The following is a 26529-nucleotide window of genomic DNA, read 5'->3' as shown; positions in this document are numbered from 1 at the left end:
GTTCAACTAGCTAAGGATAGAACTTCTTTTACAGACAGTTTTCTCAAGGTGAATATCCCCTTTAACATCATGGTTTAGGGTGGTGGCATATGGAGAGATTTAGTCGCCTGCGATAAATCTTTGCTACTGTGGGCAACTCATCTCTAAAAATCCCACTGGCAAGAATGTGAAGTTGCCTCACTAGGAAACTTTGGGCAACTTCGGAAAACCGAAGCAACGCTTATGCCATCTGGCTGGCGATTCACATTCATGCTAGTTAGAAGGCATTTCATTAGTGGCCCGCAGTAGCAACAATTTATCCCAGGCAACTAAATCTCCCTGTGCGCACCACCCTTAGACTGCTGACAAGCAACTGTGACCAAACTTTGTTACATTGTAAGCAAATGTATTTGTGTTATTTTCCACTGAGGGAAAGAAATTAATTAACCCCGACACACACGTATTCTCTGCTTATATTCGTTTTTCATTATAGCATTAGTGTTTAGTCATTTTGGAATGTTCCAATAATGTTGTAATATAATAAAACTGTAACACAAGTTTAATTTCACACCTTCCTATCCAACATTACTGAAGTTCCAAAAAAAGTACTAAATACTTTGGTTCCAAGTTGTCGTGCAATAAAAGGCAGTATATTTTGGCACACCAATCCACTAACTAATCAGTTTCCTAATAAACAATCAGCAATACACTTATGTGTCATCAGCACTTCAGGCGCTCAGAGGGGATGATCTGCCCATAGACGTTAATGAATACACCAAAAATCATTATGCAATCAATACTTCTGAGTTATTTTCATTGAGCTGATAGGTCTGATACATTAAAGCTGACATTTTACATTTGTCAAGATCACAGTGCAGTTTTTTAACAGTGGAACAGGCTGCTAAGAATATTCCCAGAAAGACAATCAACGAATCACAACTTATTTATAATCATATGGCAGGATGGTCTAGCAGCTCTATAAATAAATACATGTTCAGAAATATAGTTCAGAGAATATTTTGAATGTAGTTTAAGAGCAATAAGTTATTCGTTGCTATGCAGAAACATTAACAGGGGGGTGTAGAGTGTAAAAAAAATAGTTTGGGAACTTTGACTTTTGTTTATGCTTCTAGAAGTAGAGTTTCCAGCTTATGGCATTCATATAGTGGCAGTATTTCCTAGAGAGCCACAGTGTGGGCATCCCTTTTCCAGAATCATAGAGGGCTAAAGCCTCATTTTCTGCAGATAGTCTCCATCCAGGTGTTTAGGATTGCTCTTACTGACAGATTGGTTGCTCTGCCCATTTACTGACAGGTATTGCTGAGCAATGAACGTGTTCTACTGACCTACTTATTTGCAGTTATAGAACATTCAAGCAGGCCTGGATTAGTGGGCAGATTCCAATCAGAGTGCTATCTGCAAGGAGAGAAACATACAGACAGGTTAAAGAGCTGCTCATGATACTGACCTTAGTGTATGGTATGAACTGTAAGCTCCACTGGGGCAGGGACTAATGTCAGTGATGATCAATCTTTGGGAAGTGCAGTATAAATAAAGGTAATAAATAAATGGTAAACATAAATTACAGAGAATTATATTTCAGTGCAGAGGACTGGCAAAGAGTGGGCTGGAAGACTTGCTCCTGATATATCAGGAAGGCTCAATATGATTGACTGGTGTGGTTTTTCCCCAAAGGGACTGCACATCCGTCAATATGCAAGGTCGCTCTTCCAGCAACAGGCAGAAGACCCTGCATAAACCCTCGCAGTCACAATGCAATTATCTTATCCCATGTCTTGCACCTTAGGGTGAGAAAAGAACTCCTTATAGCCGATGACACTGAGCATATGTTAATGACGGCCATTGATCAACCTGGTTTCAATGTTGCATGAGTCCAGCAGTCCAAAACACTCTCGTTCTGCACAAGCAACTCCACATAATTTAGCATTAGTTACTACATGGCCTCATCACAAGCTTGGTCAAGTTTATCAACAATGGACACTTTTAAACAATCTATATTGTATTTTTAATAAAGATAGATACTTCTAAGCTTTTCCACCCTTTCAAAATGATAAAACTCCCTATTGGAAATTCCAGTTTTGCAGCTGTTATTATATTTACCATGAATTGTTTGTGGAAGATGAGAAGCCATTGTCCCCTCTATGAACAAATCCTCATTACTGGCACTTAGCTCACATTGTTTAAACTGTAAACTCTTCCAGGCAGGGTCATTTATATTGAGTGTCATCCATGTATTTAAATAAGTGGACCATATTGCCGTATCGAGTCATATGCATAAATAAGGCTTGTGCTGTTTATTGTGTATTTTAATGTATACTTTGCTAAATAAATGTCGACTGCCATATAAACATGAAATACTGAAAAATCTTTACAGACTGTTAAGCTGTTCCATTAAAGAATTAATCATGGCTCAGAATAAAGCAATACATCTGACAATATGAGATCCCCAGCCATCTAGCCAGCTGTTTGAAATGGATATTATTCAGCATATTAGTGCATCGGTTAATCTGGCGCTTTGAGAAATATGCCCTGAAGCTACGTCGATAATAGTCCCTCTTAATGTTAGGAACATAAAACTAAATAGGAGCTTAGGCACCTTCATAATGTCTATCCGCGGTAATTATGTTGCTCACTTGTTTTATTGGTGGGCTATGTACATTTCTATGGGTTCATTGCCTCCAACCTTCTATCCCTATGTACAATAATCTGCCTTCATGGCAAACCATCTGCCCCATTAACTGTGATGTGGCCTATGGGCAGTTATGTTATGTCCTGCATGTGCCTAATCTTTGGCAGGATTTGAGGTGGTTTATATTGACTTTACTTTTCTGTAGCAAACAAAGAAGCTTGCTGTAGCCAGCTACAAACTGTCTAAGCCTCAAATGTGGCTACTAATTGCTGGTAATTAACAGTTGAATATTAGAATATGGGTGCCATGTTACAGCTCAGTTCTCAGAGCTCCACATTTCAATAAAACTCAAATGTATATTATGTCACAACACTCATCTGTTGAATTAATGCTATCTCCCAAGATTATAGGGATCATTTATGAGCATGAAGGCATGGTGAAAAATAGTCAGAATCCTGTCCTGATTAAATTCATTTTCACAAGTCTTGTTAAGTTTTGAAGCAGCATGACCCATATACATATAGTGCTGCTACTTTCGGGCAGATGTGGGAAGCATGTAGGTGTCCACCCTCTCACAACCCTAACTTAGAAAGCCTGCAACCGATGACACTGTGCCTAGAACCTTGTCCTGGATTTTATCAGGTGCAGAGAATAGCCATTCCCCAGATAGGCGAGCTCTATACTTGGGCACTAAGGGTCAAGCTGCGGCAGTTCTAAGGCTAAATCTATGAGTCCTTTAAAGGGGTGGTTCACCTTTAAATTAACTATTAGTATGTTATAGAATTGCTGATTCTAAGCAACTTTTCGATTGTCCTTTATTTTTTGTTTTTCATAGTTTTTTAATTATTGCTGCCTTTTTCTAACTCACCGACCCCATCTAAAGAACAAATGTTCTGTAAGGCTACAAATGAATTGCTATTGCTACTTTTTATCACTCATATTTGTATTCAGGCCCTCTCCTATTCATATTCCAGTCTTTCATTAAAATCAATGCATGGTTGCTAGGGTAATTTGGACCCTACCAACCAGATTGCTGAAACTGCAAACCAGAGAGCTGCTGAATAAAAGGCTAAATAACTTAAAAACTGCAAATAATAAAAAATGAAAACCAATCGCAAATTCTCTCAGAATATCACTCTCGGCGTGATACTAAAAATTAACTTAATGGTGAACAACCCCTTTAAAAAATGCAGCCTTTTAGTTTTTTTGCAGCATCTTTTAAATACCAAATATTATGGATAATAAAACAATATTTTTTTACCGTACTCAATCATAGTTGTCTCGCTTATATATTGCATTGCATTGCACTTTTTGTTTTTGAATTTGATTTTATATCTGCAGAATACATAATATATATATATATATATATATATATATATATATATATATATATATATATATATATATATATATATACATACAAACATCAAAGAACCGGCACACCCATGTAAAAATAATTCACTTTTTTTTATTATATCATAGTGCTATTATTTTTCATCAGTTTCTTTCCAGAGGTTACCAAGCAGTCTGCAGTCAAGCTACTTTATTGATGGCTCACTCCTAAAAATTTCTTTTTGTTGGTTATTTATTTGATGTGACAATGATCAGAGCAGGGACAAGACAGGCCTCTCCTGAGAAATCACCTACCCCCCTTCCTATTGACAGATTTCTCTGATCTGAATCAGCGAGGCCATGCCCTATCATAGTCATCAAGCTTCTGCTAGTAACCACCAATTAAGCCTTTTGGGATGGTGAAATCCAAAGGCCTTTTTGAATGTCTCTTTATATTAGAGAGGATAAGAAAAACCCTGTCACCCTAAAGAGAAGCTTGGCGTTGTTAATTTTCTCTGTTGTCTCCACTAGGTGCGAGAGGTGCGATAGGAGCTTCACACAGGCCACCCAGCTGAGTCGACATCAGAGGATGCCCAACGAGTGCAAGCCGATAACAGAGAACACAGAATCAATTGAAGTGGATTAACTGATTGACTGGTTGGAATTAAACTGCAAGAAAAGTCATGATTAAATGTCACGGACACTTAAGCAAAACCAAAGATTTCCTCTGAACAACTTTCAATCAGTCCGAGAAAACCAAAAGCAGTAATAAAATAAGTAAGATGTTAAGAGATATTGATCCTGGCATGGACTAGAGACCAGGAGAGACATTATTTATTTATGAGTGGGGGTGAAACATATTTCACAGGACAAGGGGACTTAACCTTTTCAGTCCCATCACACACACAAACATATAAATATATATATATAGCTTTATTTCTAAATATCTTTTTTTAATGAAAAGAAAACAATTGTTATTTAATACCAAAGCGAAGGTTCTGCTAAATTCTTCATCCTCTGGCAACATTTATGGCTATGAATGCACACGGACAAGGTTGCGCTTTTTTGTAGCATGAATTCATTCTTCTCGACACAGGACTTGGAGAAGCTTCAGACTTGGGAAAAGTCCACTTTGTAAAGATTGTTCTTTCTCTCTGGACAAGGTGATGATAGACACTCGCCAGGACAGGGTGATGACTGGTATTGTGTCTAAAGACATTTGACTTCCATCATCTACTGAAGCTCATTACCAATCAAACTTTGTGCACTTTTCATGTAAATGGTTTCATAGACATTGTTTATGATGATGTAGGTTGATTTGGGACTAAACACGTTGCAATATTCCAAAATAAATATCTATATATATGTATAGCAATGTAATTAGTTTGTTATTTTAAAAATTCTGATGAAATCTGTAAAAGGCAATATATATATACACCCTGTTCAAAAGTTGTGTTTTCTGTCACTTCATTTTAAATGCTATATTCAGTAAAACATATTGAAATAGGATATTTCCGGGGATCCTCTGTATCTGAATTTCAGCCTTTTTCATGTAAGTAATCCAAACACTGTAATGAAACATTGGTCAAATTATCATGGATCACATAATGGATCATAAAGGGTTGAGGAGCAGTGCTGCATACAGGAGAATAGGTGGGAAGCACATGGGCATCACCTGCCACACCCCTAGTTTGAAGCACCAGGGGGTCACAAAAGGAACCTTTGTGTACAAGTGATGTATTAGTGCAGGGAACTCTAAGGGCTGTGATTTTTCAGCCTATAGTAATTCTCTACTTGTGTCTAGCCCAATGTAAATGAACCCTTATGCTTTCACTAAATCAATGAACAAAGAGAGACACACAGTATTCTTTTTGGGCTTTCGCCCTACTGCATTTATTTTAAAGCAAAACACAAGGCACAATGATTTGTGGGCAACCCACTCCCTCAGATGCAGAATTCTTATGAAGTGTGTTCCCAAACGCTTGTGCCTTCATTTTATGCTTTGCACTGAATACCAAGAATTGGTGTCTTCCCCTTTGTTTGCGGTTTCCGTTGGCGTGAATCTGCCAGGGATTGAGCATTGATGTCAGTCGAGTGGTGAAGCTCAGAAGCTGAACTGTGCTTGGTTATTATATTGGATATGTGAGAATCTATCTTTGCCTTAGCAAGAAAAGCTAAATACATTTTATTCATGTTTTAATGTCCCTTTTACAAATTTGGTAAACATTGACATCATTTTGATACTTAAATAAGTAAACTCATAAATAAAAAATGCCTGATAATTAAATGTGATCCTTAGCAACTTTTCAATACAGATGCATTACAAATTTTCAGTATTTTCATTATATACTTCTTTATATTAAGTAGTTCTTTATATACTAGCTGAGCTACCTGGCTTTGCCTGGAAAAATGTAAGTTACATTTTAAAAAAAATTTCATTTGAATTGTTGGCAAAAAAAAAAAAAAATGTGCTCCTAAAAAGTTCTCCACTGCTATGGAATGCTGTAATATCATTAGTCGAGAGGTGGGCTGTACCCAACATTGGCTGGTCTGCAGGGAAATATATCTGATGTCTGTCATATGGTATAGTGTATGGGCTTGAAATATCACAGCTCGCCAGTAGAAACATTCAACCCCAGACCTGCAGCTTGAGAAGGTAAATGCCCGTTGCTTTTCTTGCATCTGATGCCATTGGCTAGGCGCAAAATTGTCCAATTTTTCCGAAGAAGCGTGAGCCATGACTGGAACCTTAGTGTGTGTTCTGGGTAAGGGATACCCGATATAACAGTAAAGTCCATACAGCAGACACTAGCAGATCCTGCTAACAGGTGGGAACAAAAGAAAAGAATCCTTTATTGCAAAAACATGGTACAAAAATTATTACACGTTTCATGCTCTTATGCTCCTGATGAATGTGTTGTACAAGTTGTACTGTGCATGTACACCATCAAAAATTTGCACTGATAGCTTGAAATGTATTTTAAAAACCAGCACCAATCCCTAAAAAAATACTTCCTTTAAACAGTTATGAGATGGTAATTCACTTTGGTGTTAAAATATAACCAGGAAAGAAATATAAAAGGGAGTAAGGGGATTTGATACTGTACAGTATGTGCTCGCACATCCAGTCGATTAAATTAAAAATTAGAAACAATTTGTGCAGCAGGGATCCGTTTGCATTAAAAGCTTTAACTGAGAGGCTGAGATGGGACAGTCAGGTTGACAAAACAGTCAGATTTAGAAACTTCAACTAACAATTACTTACAAAAACGAAATTCTCAGCAAAAAACAATCAGCATGACCTATAGGTAACTTTTCATGTAAATTCATATTTTAAAAAGTAGTTTTTTAGTGTCAGAATCACTTTAATAACTCAACTCAAAAACCGCAAATAATTAAAATGAAAAAAAGTTGCAAATTGTCTCTAAACGATATTAAAGGTTAATTTGATGGTGAACAATGCCTTTAAGAGACAACTCATTGCTGGGATTCCCGCACAGGGACTGGGCATAACCAGGCACCCAAATTCTTGGTTAGTATTTTTGCTATAGAAGAAGCTGACCCCATGGTCCGTGCTCCTCTGTTCCTTGGGAACCCCTGAGACCACAGGGTCTGTTTCCTCTATAGTTACACCACTGAGTTTGCCCAGTAGCAGTAACCCATAGCAACCAATGAGATGACAAGTAACTTCTACCTGTTGATTGGTTGCTATAGGTTATTGCTCCTGGGAAAACTTAGTGCTTTTTGCTACATAGCCTTTCTATGTGTTCCCTGCCTATGGCATATTAACTGTTTGATAGTGATAATAATCACTACTGTGTTCAACTATAATGTAATGAGCCAAAGTGGACAATGGCTTTTAAGTCTTAATTATTGTTCTAGTTTACATGACAGCACTTTCAAATACCCTAGAGAAAATAAGGGGTAGATTCACTAACGGGCACATTTTCGGCAGTGTCAGCATTGCACACCTTGCGCAACTTTGCCAGACACAAATGGTACGCCAATTCACTAATATGCGAAGTTTCGTCCTGGGCGCCGAATACTGGCGACTTTTCACTAGAGTTACTTCTGCATTGCGAGCATTTCATAGCGTAGATGCGCTAGCATTCGTTTGTGCCTAGCGAAAATTCGCTAGTGATCTTCCTCTTAGGTCAATTTGCATACAGCGAGTAATTTAAAGTTGTATGGAGGTCTTTATTATAAATGTTGGTGAAAATGCTTGAAGTTAGCACTTTTTATAACAAATGTCCAGGGAACCTTAATAAAGACAAGAGAGTTAATATAATGCCCTACACATGAGCTCACTGTAAAATGAATGATCCATATTTTATGAAATGTCTGGAGAAAACAGGTTTCCCAAAAAAAGTTAAAGATAGGACTTTTGCAGCCAATCCCGCTTCAAAAAAGGAAAAGTCGCCAGCTGTTTTTTGAACTTAATGCATTTTCAGCTCACAGGATATGATGTAAGTGACAGAAGATTGAGGAAGATCTTTTTACCACTTTGCCTGGTCTGAGGTAGTGAAGTCAACTCTGGCGAAAGAGGTAACGTTCAATAAAATCCGCACTTTACTGAATTTGTGGAGTAACGACCTTTCGCCAGAGCGACGGTCTCTTTCACTAGCGAATTGGCTCCTGCGCCTGTTAGTGAATTGTCGATGTCCCTGCGGGTGGCGACTGGCGAATTGGATATCAGCATTATTGGGGCTCACTGGACAAATACATAGTAACATAGTAAGTTAGGATGAAAAATGACCCACGTCCATCAAGTTCAACCTTTTAACTTTTTTTAACCTGCCAAACTGCCAGTTGATCCAGAGGAAGGCAAAAAAAAAAACCGCATGAATTAAGTTATCCATTTGGTGAAAATCAGTTGAGTTTGTAGACATTTGTTTTAACTAATACTCTTGGCCCTGTGGATTCCGCTGACAGCCGGACTGTTTTTCTTGTCATACAGTATATCCGAGTTTGTAGGTGCAACATGCAAATGTAGCTTGTGAAGTAGCCTTAAAATTCCAGGGTTTACTTTCATTTGTATGCCCTGTAATTTGTACATTGCAACTTTTCCAGCAAAGTTTAAGCAAGTGGCATCTTGGTGCAAGAGGCAAGTATAGAGAAGTATGCACTGATGTAATTATCTTTGTATATAACAGTTTTGCATCCATTTTCTGCACTTTCCACTCGGCTGCCGTTAGTAAATAATCCCTCAAATGTAATAATGAATGTGGCACCGAAGTCTCCAGTTATTTAGCAGTTTTACAAACAGTGATTAGTTCCTTTCACTCAGCGTAAGACTCAAGTTTCTCACTTATATCTTATAAACTTCCAAAGTAGAACAATTCCACCTTGTTCTTAGATATTCAGCTGTAGGTAAGGGTTTCTTGACCAGCGAGTTAGTGGCGACTTCTTTCTGTGTAAATCAGTCCAGTCTGTTATGTATAATTGACTTTGATTAAAATATCTAAAAATGTGACTTTGTAATTATTTCATGTGCTACCCTGAGATCCAAACACTTTTTATTTTCTTTCTTAATAAAGTTCTACTAGTTGTGTAGCTTCCAACAGGAGAAATATATCATCACCATGGATCCACTTCTTAATCTGCTGAATAAATTGCATTAAAGTCCCCCCATAGATTTCTGGTTCTTCACAGGTTGTCCCCATTGTAGTACCTTGTGTTTGCAAATAAAAAATGTTCAGCAAATATAAAGTCATTATAATTAAGGAAGGAAAAAATAAAGCTTTTCAAGACCCAAATTATATTTGGCATTGCTACCATGTCAATGGATGTACAAAGAGATTAGCCATAGTTCATGTAAGCAGGTCCCTCTGATCCTATATTTATTCTGTAAGCCATCTTTGTATAATTAAAATTAAATCCCCTGTTTGTTATAAATCAATGTAAAGTGCTGCATAATAATTTGCTGGCACTATATAAATAAATGCTGAGACATCTAACTGAGACCTGTGTATGCTGTTTTTCTGACAGGGCATCCATGTGGCTAAAGAGTCCAAATATTCAACATGATTTCTAAAAGTCTCAAATCTACTGTAAGTGCTGGCTCAGTTCCCTGTTAAGGGGATTCTGTCATGACTTTTATGGTGCTGTTTTTATTACTAAATGACTGTGTAAATTGCACATAATTCATTCTACCATTTAAAATGTGATTCTTGAACCAATAAATGTATTTTTTTAATTGAAATATTGGTGTGTAGACAGCCATGTCAGGTCATTGTGCCTGGTAATGTGCTTTCAGAAAGAGCCAGCATTTCACAATGGGGTTCTTCACAGTCAGGACAGTGAGGTTGTGGAATGCACTGCTGGGTGATGTTGTGATGCTGATTCAGTTAATGCCTTTAAGAATGGCTTGGATGATTTCTTGGACAGAAATAATATCAAAGGCTATTGTGATACTAAGCTCTATAGTTAGTATAGATATGGGTATATAGAATTTAATTAAAAGTATGGAGGGGTGTGTGTATGGATGCTGGGTTTTCATTTGGAGGGGTTGAACTTGATGGACTTTGTCTTTTTTCATCCCAAATTAACTATGTAACTATGTAACTATGCTTTCAGAGAAGTTATTGTTTCTCCAACTCAATGTAACTGGAGTTGTGACATGGGTTCAATGGACTTGGAATTTTACTATGTGCTATTCTCAAATCTACCAATAGTTGGGACATGGGAGAATTTTTAGCAATGCAGGTGTCAGGGAGCTGTTATCTGGTTACCTTCCCATTGTTCTGCTGATGGGCTGCTGGGGGGGGGGGGCGAGGAGGGTGATATCACTCCAACTTGCAGTACAGCAGTAAAGAGTGACTGAAGTCTATCAGAGCACAAGTCGCATGACTGGGGTGACCTGGGTAACTGACAACATGTCTAGCCTCATTTCAGAATTCATTATAAAAAACATCTTTTTGCTCTTTTGAAAATTTTAGTGCAGAATCTGCTGGTGCAGCACTATTATCTGATGCGTTTTGGAAAAAAACACTTTTTCCTGTGACAGAATTCCCTTTAAATTACCAACACTATAGACAAGTGGATGCCGTGGTGGAGTTGGTATGAGATAAAAAATTGTTGTTTTGGCCTGAATAACAGTAAGGAAAAAAACATTTTACAATACAATCAGTAGTATTTGAATATTCATTTTTCAAATATTTCTATGTTTTTTCTCTCCCTGTGTTTAGGAAGAAAATGTAAATCTTAGTTGGAATGAAGTATAAGCTACTGTTTTATTATTACAGAGAAAAAGGAAGTAATTTTTTAATTATTTGATTAAAATGGAGTCTAAAAGACATGGCCTTCCTATAATTCGGAGCTTTCTGGATAACAGATTTCCAGATAACAGATCCCATTCCTGTAGTAAAAATACAATCATTGGCGTTTTTTTACACTGGGGCCTGCCTATTGATGGGAACATTATTGTTATTAGGATTGCTGCCACTGGATCATTTTCTGTTCTTTAACTTTTACTTTACCTTTTGCCTTGATAAATGCCATCCACTCCTTCTATTAATTCCAACTCACCCCGAGCCTTGATATATCCGTATATTGACCATGCGTTCTCTATAAAACCCACTCATTTGGCAAAACTGCGATGTATTTGCTGAAAATGAACTCATTTGATTTGGAGTGGTACAAGCGAGCAGAGACGCGCGGCGATACCTCACCCTATAAAATCACCATTAAGTTTGAGTGCAGATTTTTTTGCAAATGGATTAGCATTATATTCCATTGCTCCAACACAATAGTTATGAGTAAATGAAATGTGAGTGCATTATATAATCAATAGCTGGTGACAGATGATGCCGGGTGAATGATTCCAGCACATGGCGAGAGTTATGTTGCTCATGACAGAGCCCTATGGCTTTGCTTTCAGCTATATTTCAGCTTCCAAAAATATTCATAAACAAAAGATGACACAATCTGTTTTTAAAGTTAAACTCTTTAATCCCAAAGGGGCAACAGATATTGAACAAATAGTGCAGTGGCCATTCGTCTGACAGCATCTGTGTTTGGAATAGGGAGCGTTTGTTTCCCAGTAAGCTCCACAGACAATGGGCTGAATTGCTATTGTTCAGCAGAAGAGAGAAAGCTGGAATGGCCCAATATTTCCGCTATTTCTGTTCATGAATGCATTTAATCTTTTTTTTTTTTAAATTGTGGACCTTCTATTTAGAATACAGAATTCTTTTAGTTTTATTTAACACCTTCATAAGAAGGAGAACTAAGGCCACATGTAATTCCGCAAGTGCAGTTTTGGTCCCTGCACTTTCACTTTTGCTGCTGCTCAGTCTGAGTGCTGCTGTACCTATTGACATAGGGGAACCCTGGAGCTGCTGCCACCTCCTGACCAGGCAGTAACTGCAGAGTTCCCCTGTGTCAGTCACTGCAGTTTAGTTGTGCTGAAAAAATAGGGCACATTCATCACTTACACACAAACACAAGAAATGATCCCAGGAAACTCCAGAAATTACAGCTTTGAAAATATCCGACACAACTGCCTCCAATTTTCGATGAAGCTCAAGCACAATTTTGGCGAATCGTACACAATAAACAACTGTGCCAAGAGCATTGCCCCTTTGCTACTGCAATGACACAAGAATTCTGGGGAAAATGCTGCATTGTGGGAAAAAACATGCAGATTGTGCTCGGAATTGCAGTTTGCTCACTGCACTCACTGCGGATGCACATGTGTTTTCTAATGTTTAGCTCTCTTAATAATTCCCAAAACTGAGTCCTCTTGTGACTTCAAAAAATATACTGCATTTAACAGATAACCAATCACAAATAAGGTAACATGCAACAAGGTTCTAATGGGCAACTGTTTCCAACAGGGTTTCTATAAACGTCTTGCTACATGTCAGACCCATGGGGTGACACTTGGGGGCACATTTACTAAGCTTGAGTGAAGGATTAGAATTAAAAATACTTCGAAATTCAAAGTATTTTTGTGGCTACTTCGACCATTGAATTGGCTACTTTGACTACGAATCGAACGATTCGAACTAAAAATCGTTCAGCTATTCGACCATTCGATAGTCGAAGTACTGTCTCTTTAAAAAAAACTTCGACCACCTACTTCGCCACCTAAAATCTACCGAGCACCAATGTTAGCCTATGGGGAAGGTCCCCAATGGCTTTCCTAGCAATTTGTGATCAAAGGAAATTCGTTCGATCGATGGATTAGAATTCTTCGAATCGTTCGATTTAATCGATTTTTCCTTCAATCTAATGAATTGCAGTAAATCCTTCAACTTCGATATTCGAAGTCGAAGGATTTAACTTCGATGGTTGAATATCGAGGGTTAATTAACCCTCGATATTCGACCCATAGTAAATGTGCCCCTTGGAATACAAGTATAGGACCCATTATCCAGAAAGCTCTGAATTACAGAAATCTCACATAGACTCCATTTTAAGCAAATAATTACATTTTTAAAAAAGTATTTCCTTTTCCTCTGTAATAAAGAAACAGTATATTGTCCTAGATATTGCAACTGGCAAACGTATTAAAAAAGCTAGTTTTGAAAAATCTGTATAATACTGCAGCCCATCAAATTCACGGCACAGATTTTTACACTGCCGTTATTAAATTTCCATTGGCCGTTGCCTTTTTGTCTATATTTCTGGGTTCAAATATTTAGAATTCCTTTCAAGATCTCCTTCAAAAGTAAAAAAAAAAAAATGCTGATAATGTGATGAAACCTACAGCCTGGCCAAACTGCTGAAAAGAAGTGAGTGATACAGTCTCCAGACGGTCTATGGGGGGATAATAAGACAAACACTGTACTTCACTGTATTAAAGAGATGCACAAATCTGGTTTGTAAAAACGTAGTGGTATACTGGAGAAATATACAAATGAGTTCATTGAGTTAATGCTCTTTTGCAAAAAGAAACATCTGATATTAATAGCAAGTAAATGATTAGGTACCATCAATATTAACGCTTTTTCTGCATTTTTTTCTAAGGACAAAAACAAAGAAAAATCAAATGCAATGAAAAAGTGTTTCATCCCTAAGATCCTTGATGATCTTTTTAACCCTACAATATGGGCTGGAATACAATTTTCTACCATTCTGGACTCCAGTCAGAAGGTCATCTACAGTAATTGGGATTTATTGATTAATAAATATAACCCTTTGAAAACACGTCTTTTTCTTCTAATAGAAAGCTTTATTGCACATGTTGTTGTACATCAAAGGACCAGCTAGAGAATGTTACCGTGTCATTATGAAACCAAACAAACAACACAAAGTGCAGTCATTGTTTCTGCTCTAAATTCACAAAAATTGATTTAGCTGTACTTTTATGTTTCTGTTTTAATGACGGATATTTGCTGAAAATTTTAATGTAAAAAGGTTTTTTACTTTTCGTATGATGTAAAGAGTGATATTCTGAGACAATTTGCAATTGTTTTTAATTTTTTATTGTTTGTGGTTTTTGAATTATTTCGTTTTTTATTCAGCAGTTCTCCAGTTTGCAGTTCAGCTGTCTTGTTGCTAGGGTCCTAATTACCCTAGAAACCATGCACTGCTCTGGAATATGAATTGGAGAGGCCTAAATAAAAAAATGAGTAATAAAAAGCAATAAATTTGTATTTGTTTTGAAGAGGGTTATTGACCCCCATTTGAAAGCTGGAAAGAGTCAAAAGCAGAAGGCAAATAATTCAAAAACTATAGAAAAGAAAAAACGAAGGCCAATTGAATAGTTGCTTAGAATTTGCCATTCTATGCTACCCCTTTGATTTGGCTGGGCACGCAATAATATGATTCAGTTACACTGGGTCTATGAGGCTATGTTGCAGGAAAATACAGATATGGGATCCGTTATCCGGAAACTCATTATCTAGAAAGCTCCCAATTATGGAAAGGCCATCTTCCATAGACCACATTTTAACCAAATAATCCAAATTTTTAAAAACGATTTCCTTTTTCTCTGTATTAATAAAACAGTACCTTGTACTTGATCCAAACTAAGATAAAAAATAATCCTTACTGGAAGCAGAACCAGTTGGTTTATTTAATGTTTACATGATTTTCTAGTAACAAAAAAGAGAATGTTGTGATGTAGGGAGTTGCAGTTCTGTCAATTGAAAATAGATATTAAAAAATAACTTTTAATAGGACCATTAAAAAGACTAGGATCAAAAAAACACACTGGGCCCTGAGGAAGCCATAGTAGGGCAGGTGGCATAGGTGGACGGTGGGGGACTAGCTCCCATTTGCACCCCACGTAGACAGATAGAAATTGGTGGTGTGTGGGGTAATACTTGGAAGGGAGGGCTCTGGTGTCCATCTCTAACTGTAACTTTGTGTGGTCAGGTGGTGACCCTCTAACTGTATAGACTTACAGCTTTAAATAACTACCATTGGTCCACCTATGCTTTGTCATTCTATTTTAACTATATGTTTTTTAGGGACACTGGTCCCACACATTCTCCTGATGTAAGGAGGAGTGAGCATGTTTTCATGTTGGTGTGCTGTGTGGGCACTTGCCCAGTGTGTTTTTTAGTCTTTTTAATGGTCCTATTAAAAGTTATTTTTTAATATCTATTTTCAATTGACACATATAGTGCTTAACTAGTGAGTTGGTGACTAGTGAGCCCGAACTGGTTTGCTAGTGGGTGGGGGATTGCTGTCCGACTACTGCGGAACTGCAACTCCCTACATCACATTCATTCTTTTTGTTCTTAGTCTTTTTGGCTTCTTTTTGGCTCCTACCGCTTTCTATATTAATATATGATTTTCTAGTAGACTTAAGGTATAAAGATCCAAATTACAGAAAGATTCGTTATCCAGAAAGCCCCAGGTCCCGTGCATTCTGAATAACAGGTCCCATACCTGTATATCACTAAATAAGATACAGCAGAGGATTTTGTTGGTGTTACCAGGGGCTGCAACTCACAACAGAAGCGAAACCTAAGATGAGGGAGTTCACAGTGAACAGACCTCACATGGTGCCGGGGTAACAACATGACTGGAAATCCAAGAATTTTTTAAAACTTGGGTAAGATAGGATTGAGGAGACAAGGGCAGCAAAAGATAAGGAAAACTTGTGTTTGTCTGTAAGGTCATCAATTGCTTTTGGCTAAGATACAGGCCGTGACTTGGAAAGTGATTTGTGACACTGAACAGACACATAAAATATCTTAACAGACGTATTATATACATTAGGAGCTGTGTAATTCAAACATCATTTACTGCCAGGGTGTCTATTTTCAGCTGTTTTTCTTCAAAATGCAGAATCGGACTAGGTGAAAAATTGCCTGCAATAAATGAAAGTCCACCAGAGACCATTGATGGGCAGATGGATATTTTAGCAAAGTCCTAATCCTTGCACAGCTTGTTATTTTACTGCAGTGCTCTATAAGAACTGCTGAACATAAATAAATACCAGCTGCCATATCCAGGCTTTTAACACTGTACATGTTACCCTCTGTAGAACACAAAAAAGTGGAAACTTGACTACACAAGCATCAGCTATAAAAGTTACACATTGACCCCGGAAGCTCTCTCAGTGGCCGCGTGTCTTAAGCAAACACTTAGGGTTTTTTTTTATCAAAGTCCGAATTTATCTCAATATTTTCTTCTACAATCTCTGAACAAATCTGCTTGGGTTTTTTGCGCTTATTTATTATTACATATTCCCGAAAACTTCGGGGTATTGCACGAAACCCAGCGCACATCAAGAAATCATTGGGACTTCTCCATTTGACTTATATGCAACCTCGACAGGCTGAATTTTCAGATTCTGACATTTCCATTCTCAGGGTTTAACAAATTCCCGAAAAATTTGTTATTTTTTAAGTCCGATTTTATCAAAAAATATCAGAAATTTCTCGTGATTTTTGCATTCGGAGTTTAGTAAATAACCCCCCTAATGTGCCTTTTCCTCAGACCCAGTCAACATGAGTAAACATAATATTTAATTTGATAATACAGGTACAGGATCTATTGTTCAGATTGCTCAGGGACCTGGGGTTATATGGATAAGGGGTCTTTCCGTAATTTAGATCATCATACCTTAAATCTACTAAAAATAATTTATACATTTAACAAACCCAATAGGATTGGTTTGCCACCTGTATGGATTAATGATATATTAGTTAGGATCACACAAGGTACTGTTTAACTGAATAATTAAAAGTTAATTATTTTATTAAAGGAGAACGAACCCCCCCCAATAAGAAAAGCCTCATATATTAGTTAGGATCACACAAGGTACTGTTTAACTGAATAATTAAAAGTTAATTATTTTATTAAAGGAGAACGAACCCCCCCCCAATAAGAAAAGCCTCATCCACTAACCTAGATAGCCCCCCTCCCTGCATCCTCCCCACATAGCACATTATTCCAGAAAGTGTCCCTGAATATCATGCTCGTGTATCCATGTAGAGTAGTGCAGTGGAGCTCCTGGGCACCATCTTGCACATCTTCAGTCTTCTTTGGATCCTCTTCCATCCCTTCAGCAACTTCCTGAACTTTTTGTGCATGTGCAGTTTGTGTGACAAGCGGTCTGGCTCCAACTGTGCCAAATAGCTACGTGTCAGCAGTACCTTACAGAAGAAGACTGAAGATGCGGAAGATGGCGCCTATGAACTCCACTGTGCTATTTTGCTGTGAGTTTCAGATGTCACTTCTCTGAAGAGTTACAATATGCCATTGTGATTGGATTAGTGAAAGAGTTTATATCCCAAGAACTTCCCACACCAGTCAGTTGAACTGAAGAAGCTGCTCAGATGAGTAGTGAAACGTCTTAATAATTACTCAGCAAATCCAGTTGTTTTAGAATTAATATATTAGATATACCATGACCTGGATGAACGAAAATCTTCATAGTCATTTTACACATTTACATTTTAATACCTGAGCATAATATTCAGGGAAACTTTTTGGAATGATGTGCTCTTCGGGGAGGAAGCATGGAGGGGGACTATCTAGGTTAGTGGATGGGGCTTTTCTTATTGAAGAAAATACTTCTCCTTTAAAACGTTTGTCTATGGGAGATGGCTTTCCCATAATTTGAATAATTAGTTTCCATATAAGAGGTCCTATATATGTGCCTATAGTATTTTATGCGAAAAATCGAAGCCTTCTATATCATGTCAAACTGTCCTGATTTAGTGCCATCCCTTTCCAATAAAATGCTGTGTTATTGTCTATTAGTTCATGTACATGAGTCACGGGGCTTGTGTATGTATTAAACCACTCACCCATCAACACAAAACTACCTAGAATAATGGTGATGATTCCAAGAAATTCTCTAGTGAGTTTAAATGTAAAATCAAGGAAATATATTGTACACAACAAGCCTGGTTCTTAAAAAACTAATTTCCATTTGATGAGATGCCAAATCAAGCATCACACTTATGCACAGCATCCAGGAGCAAATAACCACTTGTAAAACAGTTCCACCCCCCCCCCCCCGCAGATAAGAAATTGAAAGGACACTATATTTTATAGCAATGGCATTATATGCACACAATATGGGGAGCATGGTCATCACATCGATCCACAACACTCAGACTAATGTTGTTTTAAAAAAAAAAAAGCCAAAATTGTTTAACCAATGTTGACAATGAACACGTTTTTTATAAATACAAAATAGTAAGATGCATGAGACAGGGGGTTATTTACTAAAACTCACGTCAATTCGTTTTGTACGATTGATGCTGCGAAAACTTGACTTTATTGCATTATCGGACGAAAACCCAGACTTTATCGAATTATCCAGTGCAGATCACGAGACATATGCCAGTGACTTCTACATGATCTCAACAGGTTTCAGATGCAGTACTGCATTTTTAGCAGCTTTGGGGTATAATAAATATCTAAAAATTCAAGGTTATTTTCCTACGAAAAATGTAAGTTTCAACTTTAAAACCTCGACCAGATAAATTTGAGGTTTAATAAATGGGCCGCTCTGCTTGTCTTACCCGAACTCAAAGGGCCTAATTTTTCTATTAAATCAGATTCTAATGTCGCAAACTGATATGATACCCCCCATCCTATATAAAGACTTGGGAGCAAAAATAGCATCAAACATTGGACTCAAAGGCCTGTGGGAGAATTTGGGATTGAACAAATAAATGTTCTATTAATTTAGGCCACGTAGAAACCTCCTATAAAATACTAACTCAATATATACGTCTAAAAGGTTGTGGTACAGAGTTTTTGGTATGGTAGACTCTGTCTTTCACATTTACATTAGAAAAGACCCCTGGATAGCTCTGTTTAATAAATGGATTCTTAATATTAATGGCAATTATAGGAAATTAATTAAGTTTGTATTCACAACAGTTAAGCAGTTAATTGCCAAATCACCCCTTTTCTTTCAATTCCTAAATTGAAGGCAAACGTAACTGCTGTAATGTTAAATGAAAAGTTGACCTCATTATTATCAGGTTCACAGCAGATTTGAGAATCGTGGGCTCTTCAGGCTACCATTTTGGGATTAGACATTGTCTATCCTCTTCCCATAGGGGCACATTTACTAAACTCGAGTGAAGGATTACAATAAAAAATATTTCGAATTTCGAAGTATTTTTTTGGCTACTTTGACCATCGAATTGGCTACTTCGACCATCGAATTGGCTACTTCGACTTCGAATCGAACGATTAGAACTAAAAATCGTTCAACTATTCGAAAGTCGCAGTACTGTCTCTTTAAAAAAAACATCGACCCCCTGGTTTGCCACCTAAAACCTACCGAGCACCAATGTTAGCCTATGGATAAGGTCCCCGTAGGCTTTCCTAGCAAATTTCTGATCGAAGGAAAATCGTTCGAACGATGGATTTAATCGTTCGATTGAATGATTTTTCCTTTGATCGTTCGATCGAACAAATTGCGGTAAATCCTTCGACTTTGATATTCGAAGTCGAAGGGTTTAACTTCGATAGTCGAATATCGAGGGTTAATTAACCCTCGATATTCGACCCATAGTAAATGTGCCCCATAAGATTAGATTTTACTTTACTGTGATAATTACTCTGACCAATTTGTCATATTCAGTTCTGTGTTGAAAAGGGCTGTAGTCTCAAAAGGGCAAATCTTATTCATATATTTTATGGATGCTCATATGAGTAACTTAGGGTGCTTCCGTGGTCCTAAATATGCATGTAAGATTATTTAGGTAGATTTTGTTGCTTATATAAACACTGTTAAAAAAGAAACTAAAAATCTCAAATGTCGAAAATTCCTGAATGCAGCACAAACACATTTTCAATGGTTTCAACATTTAAAATTTTATAGAAAAATTCAAATTGAAAAAATGAGTTGAATGTTGCTAGGACAAATCCCGTTGACTTCTACATCAACGCACCGGCTTTTAGATACTGACGTTTTTTGTGCTTTAAAAAATTTTGAACAATCAGAAAATCTAATTTGAATTTGTGAGTTTTAACGCAAAGAGAAACAAATTGTAGTAAAAACTAAAATTCAAATATTAATAAGACTAAAGGGCAGATGTATTCAAGTTCTTGCCAAGATTCAGAAAAATCACAGCAAAAATATCAATTGTTTCAAATTGAAAAAACATCTCCAAAAAAGTCAATGGGATGTGTCTTTTCAACATTAGAGCTATTTTATAATTGGAGTTTTTTTTTTTTTTTTAAAAAGTCACATTTTAAAAAATGAATGGAACAATGTGATTGTAGTGATGATCAAGGTCTTTTTTTCATAAATGTGCACAAAGTAATTGGGTTAGGGTTGGATTATTTACCTACATATTTGCTACCTCTCACCCTGTACTAATCAAGCTAATCCAGAAACTGGACCATATTTTGTATGTAAAATATATTGGGGTAATAAAAGGTGCAAATGTTGTTCCAGATGTTTCCTTACCAATAGCAGACCAGGAAAAGCCTGTGTGCAGTGGCCTTTGCTCTTGGCCAAGTGGGGACCCAAGGATACACAAGCTAAATAAAGAATGCAAAAGGGCAAGAATTAATATGGTCATTGTAATTTGCAGTTGTTTATGTGACCAGTTTAAAAGTATGTATGGACTAATATTTATACGCTAAGCCCATCCCAACCCATTCATATGTCCCAAGCACCCCATAAATTACACCATTAATGCTTTTCCACTGTAACTTTTCCCTTCCAAATATTTTGGTTCTTAAAATGAATTTATGTATTTGCACTAAAATGTGAGATGGTGAAGTCATGTTAATGCAGCCTCTAACTCCTCTTAGCAATTTGTTCTTGACGTAGAGCAAAGTTACATTTTTGAAAAGTCTTTTTAATATTGTCAGGCTTTTAAGTGTTTCACACAGAAGTGTTGTGTCATTGTGTGTTGGCTGGAGAGAATACTGAGCATTTTCTTATACTTCACTCAAAGCCAAATACATGACATATTTCACAAGGAAGAATTTAGTGCTCTAGGAATAATGTCACCCGCCTTTATCAAACATTATTTTTATTTTACACCTGCAAGCTATGATTTTTAGCAGGATTCCAGCGCAGTGCAATGGTATTTAACTGAAAATGACCTGAATACTCTATATTCCTTAAATGTAGAGATGCACTGAATCCAGGTTTTGGTTTGGTATTCAGCCAGGATTCGGCTATTTTCAGCAGGATTCGGTTGAATCCTTAAAATCAAGTGACTTTTCGTCACAGAACAATGAATTAAAAAATGTTTTTGCCACTCTCTATTTTCCCTCCCCCTCATTGATTTGCATATGCAAATTAGGGTTTAGATTTGCTTTAGTATTCGGCTGAATCTTTCACAAAGGATTTGGGTATTTGGCTGAAAATAGTGTATTCGGCACATCCCTACTGCCATTTGGAGTCTAAGAACACAATAGTTTAATCATTGCATGATTCAGAACAGCCCTAATATTTTTTGAACAACTTGGTAATTTACCAAAGCGTCATTGCCCTTGGGCCTGGTTTTCAGTCTTTATATAGCAAATAAATACTAACTTTCTGTAGCCTTTTATCTAAGGAAACAGGTTTATATATAAATCCCAAAACTCTGGATTCATTTCTGGATTAGCCAAAAGTGCTGTTGTTTCTTTGTACAAAGAGTAACATAGCGTAAGTTTATTTATCAAAATACAAGTTTGTGTAATTGTAGAGATTTTTTCTACTTCAAATATTATTATAAAAATCTGAATATTAAAACTTTGTAGAAAATTTTTTTAATAGTTCGAATTTTTACTTGATTTATCATTTTCAATGGGTCGAAAGACTCACATTGAAAAATAAGCACATCAAAATTGCCGTAGAAGGTCTTATAAAATTGCTCTTAGATGGCACAGTTTTATGGATTTTTTTGCTCTGAATAAATATTATTCATGCAATTTTTTCAAAGCACAATTGGAATTCATTTGTTTTAGGGGCGGATTTATCAAAGGTCGAATTGTGTTTTCTAGAAAAATTTTAGTTTTTCCAGTATAGCTTCAGTAAAGTTTTTATTAGCCCCAAAAAAATCCCTAAAATCTAAGGACAACTTGAGAGAGATACTGCATCTATGATCAACAATCTGTCTTTTCAAGCTGCAGTGATTCTTCAGATGCCCAAGAGATTCGAGTAACCTGATTAGCATATCCTTTTTGTCTTGTAGCCCTGTTCTAAGAGCAGTAATAATAGACTGAGGGTAAACTCAATTCTGCTCAAAAAATACCTTTTTAATCTGATAAACTGGATGAATTGAAGAGGTAGTAGTTACAAACTGTGAAGTGTGACTGGCGTGCAGTAGACAAATATGGTTCCTGTCCTCTTGTTGCTTCTTATAGGCACATGTGCCCATAAATTACAGTTACCTGTATATTCAGATCCAATTCTCTAATTTTTTGTGAACAGCAAAATACAAAATTTTGTTTCAGAGCATTGACTCATGGAATTAGTTGTTTATTGTGTTCTTGGTTTATAAATTAAAAAACATTTGAAAAATATATTTTATGGAAATATTCAGTCCTTACATCTGAATATTATGTAGCGCTCCAGGTTTCCCTGTTTTCAGACCCTTTGAATTAAGGTTAAAATGAAACAAATTGTACAAAACTAACTGACAACATTAATAAGGCAGATTTATCAAAATTTGAGTTTAGAGCTTAATAAATAAAAACTCACTCAGGATGAATACATTAAAAAAAAAACGTACCCAGAGGAGCTGTGCCAATGAGGCGAGCCTACAGTCAATTGCAGTTGTGTTCTCTGCACTATCGATGCGGCCACTCAGATCCCCTCCAGCACAGGAAAAGCAAGCTCTGGGGGGGGGTGGCATTGGTAGCTCCTGCTTTAGAAATGGCAATGCCACTTTTTTTTCATTCCTTTTGGATTTTTAGAACCGTATTTATCAAATGGTAAGCTCTAACTTTCACCCATTGATAAATACACTTCTAAAAATCCCATAGGAATGAATAGAACATAGGTGAGTTTTTATTTATTAAGCTCTACATTTTGATAAATCTGCCCCAGATTGATTATATGAATCTAAAATATAAATGTATTCTATAATAATGAAGTTTATTACTCTTGGAAGACTTTTTACTAATTTTCGAGGTAGAGATTAAAATAAAAAAAAACAAAAAAAAAACACAGGCACCAAAAAAAGAGACAACATTTGTGCAGCTTTTTTTCTCGAATGCTAGCTTATTTGAGAAAAGACTTGACAAAATATTGCTCCACGGTTTTTGCAGGAAAATCGCATGCCAGCAAGAATAACATTGTTCCATTCATTTTCAATAAGGCTAAAAATCTTGAATGTTTTAATAAACTGGGAAAATAAATAAAGTTATTAAAGGCGATTCCCATTAACATCTATTAAATCTTGCCAGTTTTACTTGCCTAGTTTTTTTCTGGTGACTTTTCACAGGTTTTTCTTTAATAAATATATTTAAAGCTCTGCAGAATATTCTCAAGTATATTTGTTTGCTTTTTAACCAGCATTTTTTCTCTAATTGTGAAAAAAACAGCCTCTAACAGTATACAGAAAGGTATATACTGTATCATCCAGTGTATATGCGACTCACCTGCACAACGTTCAGCCCTAACTTTACCACTTTACATTATTAATTTGCACCTTGGTTCAGTTCATGTTTTATATGCTTGTAAGGGAAAATATTCTTTATTACTAAAATGGGTTTATACTTTTCTTTATTTTCATATTAATGCTGGGTTAACATATTGCCATCACTTATACCCACTTATTCCACTTTTTAAAGAATATCTCTAAGCCCTTGATGTAGACTTTTTTTTACTCTTGCAAAGAAATCAACGTTCAGTATAATGTCCCTTTAACTTTATTTTTACTTAACTGCATATGAGGTCACTGGCAATTCAATAATTTTTTATTTTTAATAAAAACCCAACTAACAAGCCTGGCCAGCTATCCTAAATGTATTGTATGTTGTCAGAATGAATTAGTAGTAACAACAGTCTAGAGGCATATGATTCTTGTTTTTCATAGAATAAAAAAAGTTAAAGAAATACAGAAAAAACTTCACCCTGAGGGGCAGATTTATCAAAGGTCGAAGTGAAAATTTGAATTAAAAAAATTTGAATTTCGAGCTAATTTTTGTGTACTTTGACTAGGGAATACTCATAAATCCGAATTTCGAAATTTACTGTCTCTTTAAAAATTAAATTTTGACCATTCGCCATCTAAAACCTGCTGAATTGCTGTTTTAGCCTATGGGGGAACTCCTAGAACCTATTTGGTGTCAATTGGTGGACTTTGAAAAATCTACGTTTTTTTTGATAAAAACTTTGAATCGTATTATTCGAATTCGCTATTACTACGATTCTAATTCGATCAAAAACTGACCTATTGGAAATTCTACCCTTGATAAATCTGCCCCTGAGTATCTTTCAAAACAAAACATTTGTAACATTGAACTAATAAAGTGACTAAGTTTTATTATTGGCTTTGCTGCGTTGTGTCTCTTTGCTTATTGTATTGTGTCGGGGACAGTTACTAAATCCTGAAACGTTGCTTAAATATTGCAAACATTTAATTTAAATGTGTCTACAGATGAGAACTGATGTTGGGATGTATAGCAATGGAAAGCGTTTTACACTGGCAGTACAGGTATCCAGAATACTTGAGACTTCTTGTTTTCTGGATAAAAGATATTTCTGTTATTTGGATCTCCATACCTTAAGTCTACTTAAAGATAATTTTTATATTAAACCCAATGGGACTCTTTTCCCCCTAATAAGGATTGGTAATATCTTAGTTGGGATCAAGGTTCTGTTTTATTTTGCAGAGGAAAGAGATTTTTTTTAATTGAGTTATTTGAGTATAATGGAGGGCGTTGGCATTGCCAGATAATTTATCCCATGCCTCTATTAGTGATATCATTTACCCATCTCATTAATATAGCTTTTTTATTACACATTCATATGTCTGACTTCTGGTTGCAAAGCCAGAACTAGGGGCTGGCATCAGAGGCACATGTTAACATTTGTTCGGGTTCCAGGCACATGCCTAAGGCACAAATTTGTTTTGAAATTCTAGTACAAGGTTGTTTTACATGTTTTGGGGATTTTGACTGTATTATTGTTAAAATCTAATAATGATAATTCAATCAACAAGAGTGGAGTAGTGATAATTCAATTAACAACAGTGGACCTTTATACTAGTGAATAGTGATGGGAGAATTTATTCGGCAGGCACAAATTTCATGACAAATTTGTGGGTTTCAATGTTGTGCGAAAACTCGACAGCATCGGAAAATATTGCCGCTGGCGACGGCTCTGACGGCAGCATCAAAATTTTTTAGTGCACGTACGCCGGTTCTGACGCTGGCACCGATTTTGATGCCACACCGATTAACGGACTCCTATTGACTGTAATGGGCGTCGGCATCAACTCTGGCGAATCGTTGCCGGCGTCAAAATCACAGTTTCACAAATTTTTCGCCAGTTTCCAGAATTTAGCGGGAAATTCATGGCAAAGCAAAACGGGAAAAATTCGACCATCACTACTAGTGAATTCAAAGCTTTATCAGCTGCCCCACATGTGTTCCACCCTTTAGATTCACCTGTAATTGCCCCTGGGAGTGGGTTGGGTTGCAGATTACTACTGTACTCTAGAAGGACAACTTGACCTTGAGAAACATGCTCATGGGCAATTCTAAATTTCTGCGGCATATTGCATACAATTTACTCCACTATCTGGTGTTTTTCTGCTATTCTTATTAGCTATTGAGCTATGTTGAGCCTCCACAGTCATGTTTATTGCCATGGTACAGGTGATAGAAATGTTAAATTCTAAGTCTAAGGGGATTATTTATCAAAATCTGAAAATTTCTTATAATTTACGGAAAAAAGGTCTGACCAAACCCGCATTGATTTTTCCCCTTATTTAACAATCCATTTTTCCGAAAATTTCCTGTGCGGGAAAAAACTTAATAAAATCGTGAAAAAACATGAAAACCACCTAAATTTTTAAGTATTCGTGGAAAAAACTAAATTCGATTGTTAGTAAACAGGCCCCCTAGAGTCTGATTTACAGATGGAAGCTCAATTGCACCAGTGCAGCTGCCTTTAGCAACCAAACTAATTGCCATAGCCTAGAGATAGCTGCTATTATATAGGAAAATACACTCTGACT

At 36.5% G+C, this 26529-nt stretch overlaps 1 protein-coding gene across 1 annotated transcript in view; it reads left to right on the top strand.

Moving 5' to 3' along the window:
- Positions 1 to 7211, top strand: part of prdm6.L (PR domain 6 L homeolog) — an 83145-nt gene extending 75934 nt beyond the window's left edge. Inside the window, exon 8 of the mRNA XM_041568221.1 lies at positions 4493 to 7211. Within this exon, the coding sequence (XP_041424155.1) occupies positions 4493 to 4607 (115 nt within the window). The 3' untranslated portion in view covers positions 4608 to 7211. The remainder of the gene's footprint in view (positions 1 to 4492) is intronic.
- The last annotated feature ends 19318 nt before the right edge of the window (positions 7212 to 26529 follow it).

Source organism: Xenopus laevis, chromosome 1L (assembly GCF_017654675.1).
Source record: "Xenopus laevis strain J_2021 chromosome 1L, Xenopus_laevis_v10.1, whole genome shotgun sequence".
NCBI classification, from domain to species: Eukaryota; Metazoa; Chordata; class Amphibia; order Anura; family Pipidae; genus Xenopus; species Xenopus laevis.
The sequence above is the reverse complement of the archived record's forward strand: the minus strand, read 5'-3'. Positions and strand labels throughout refer to the sequence as shown.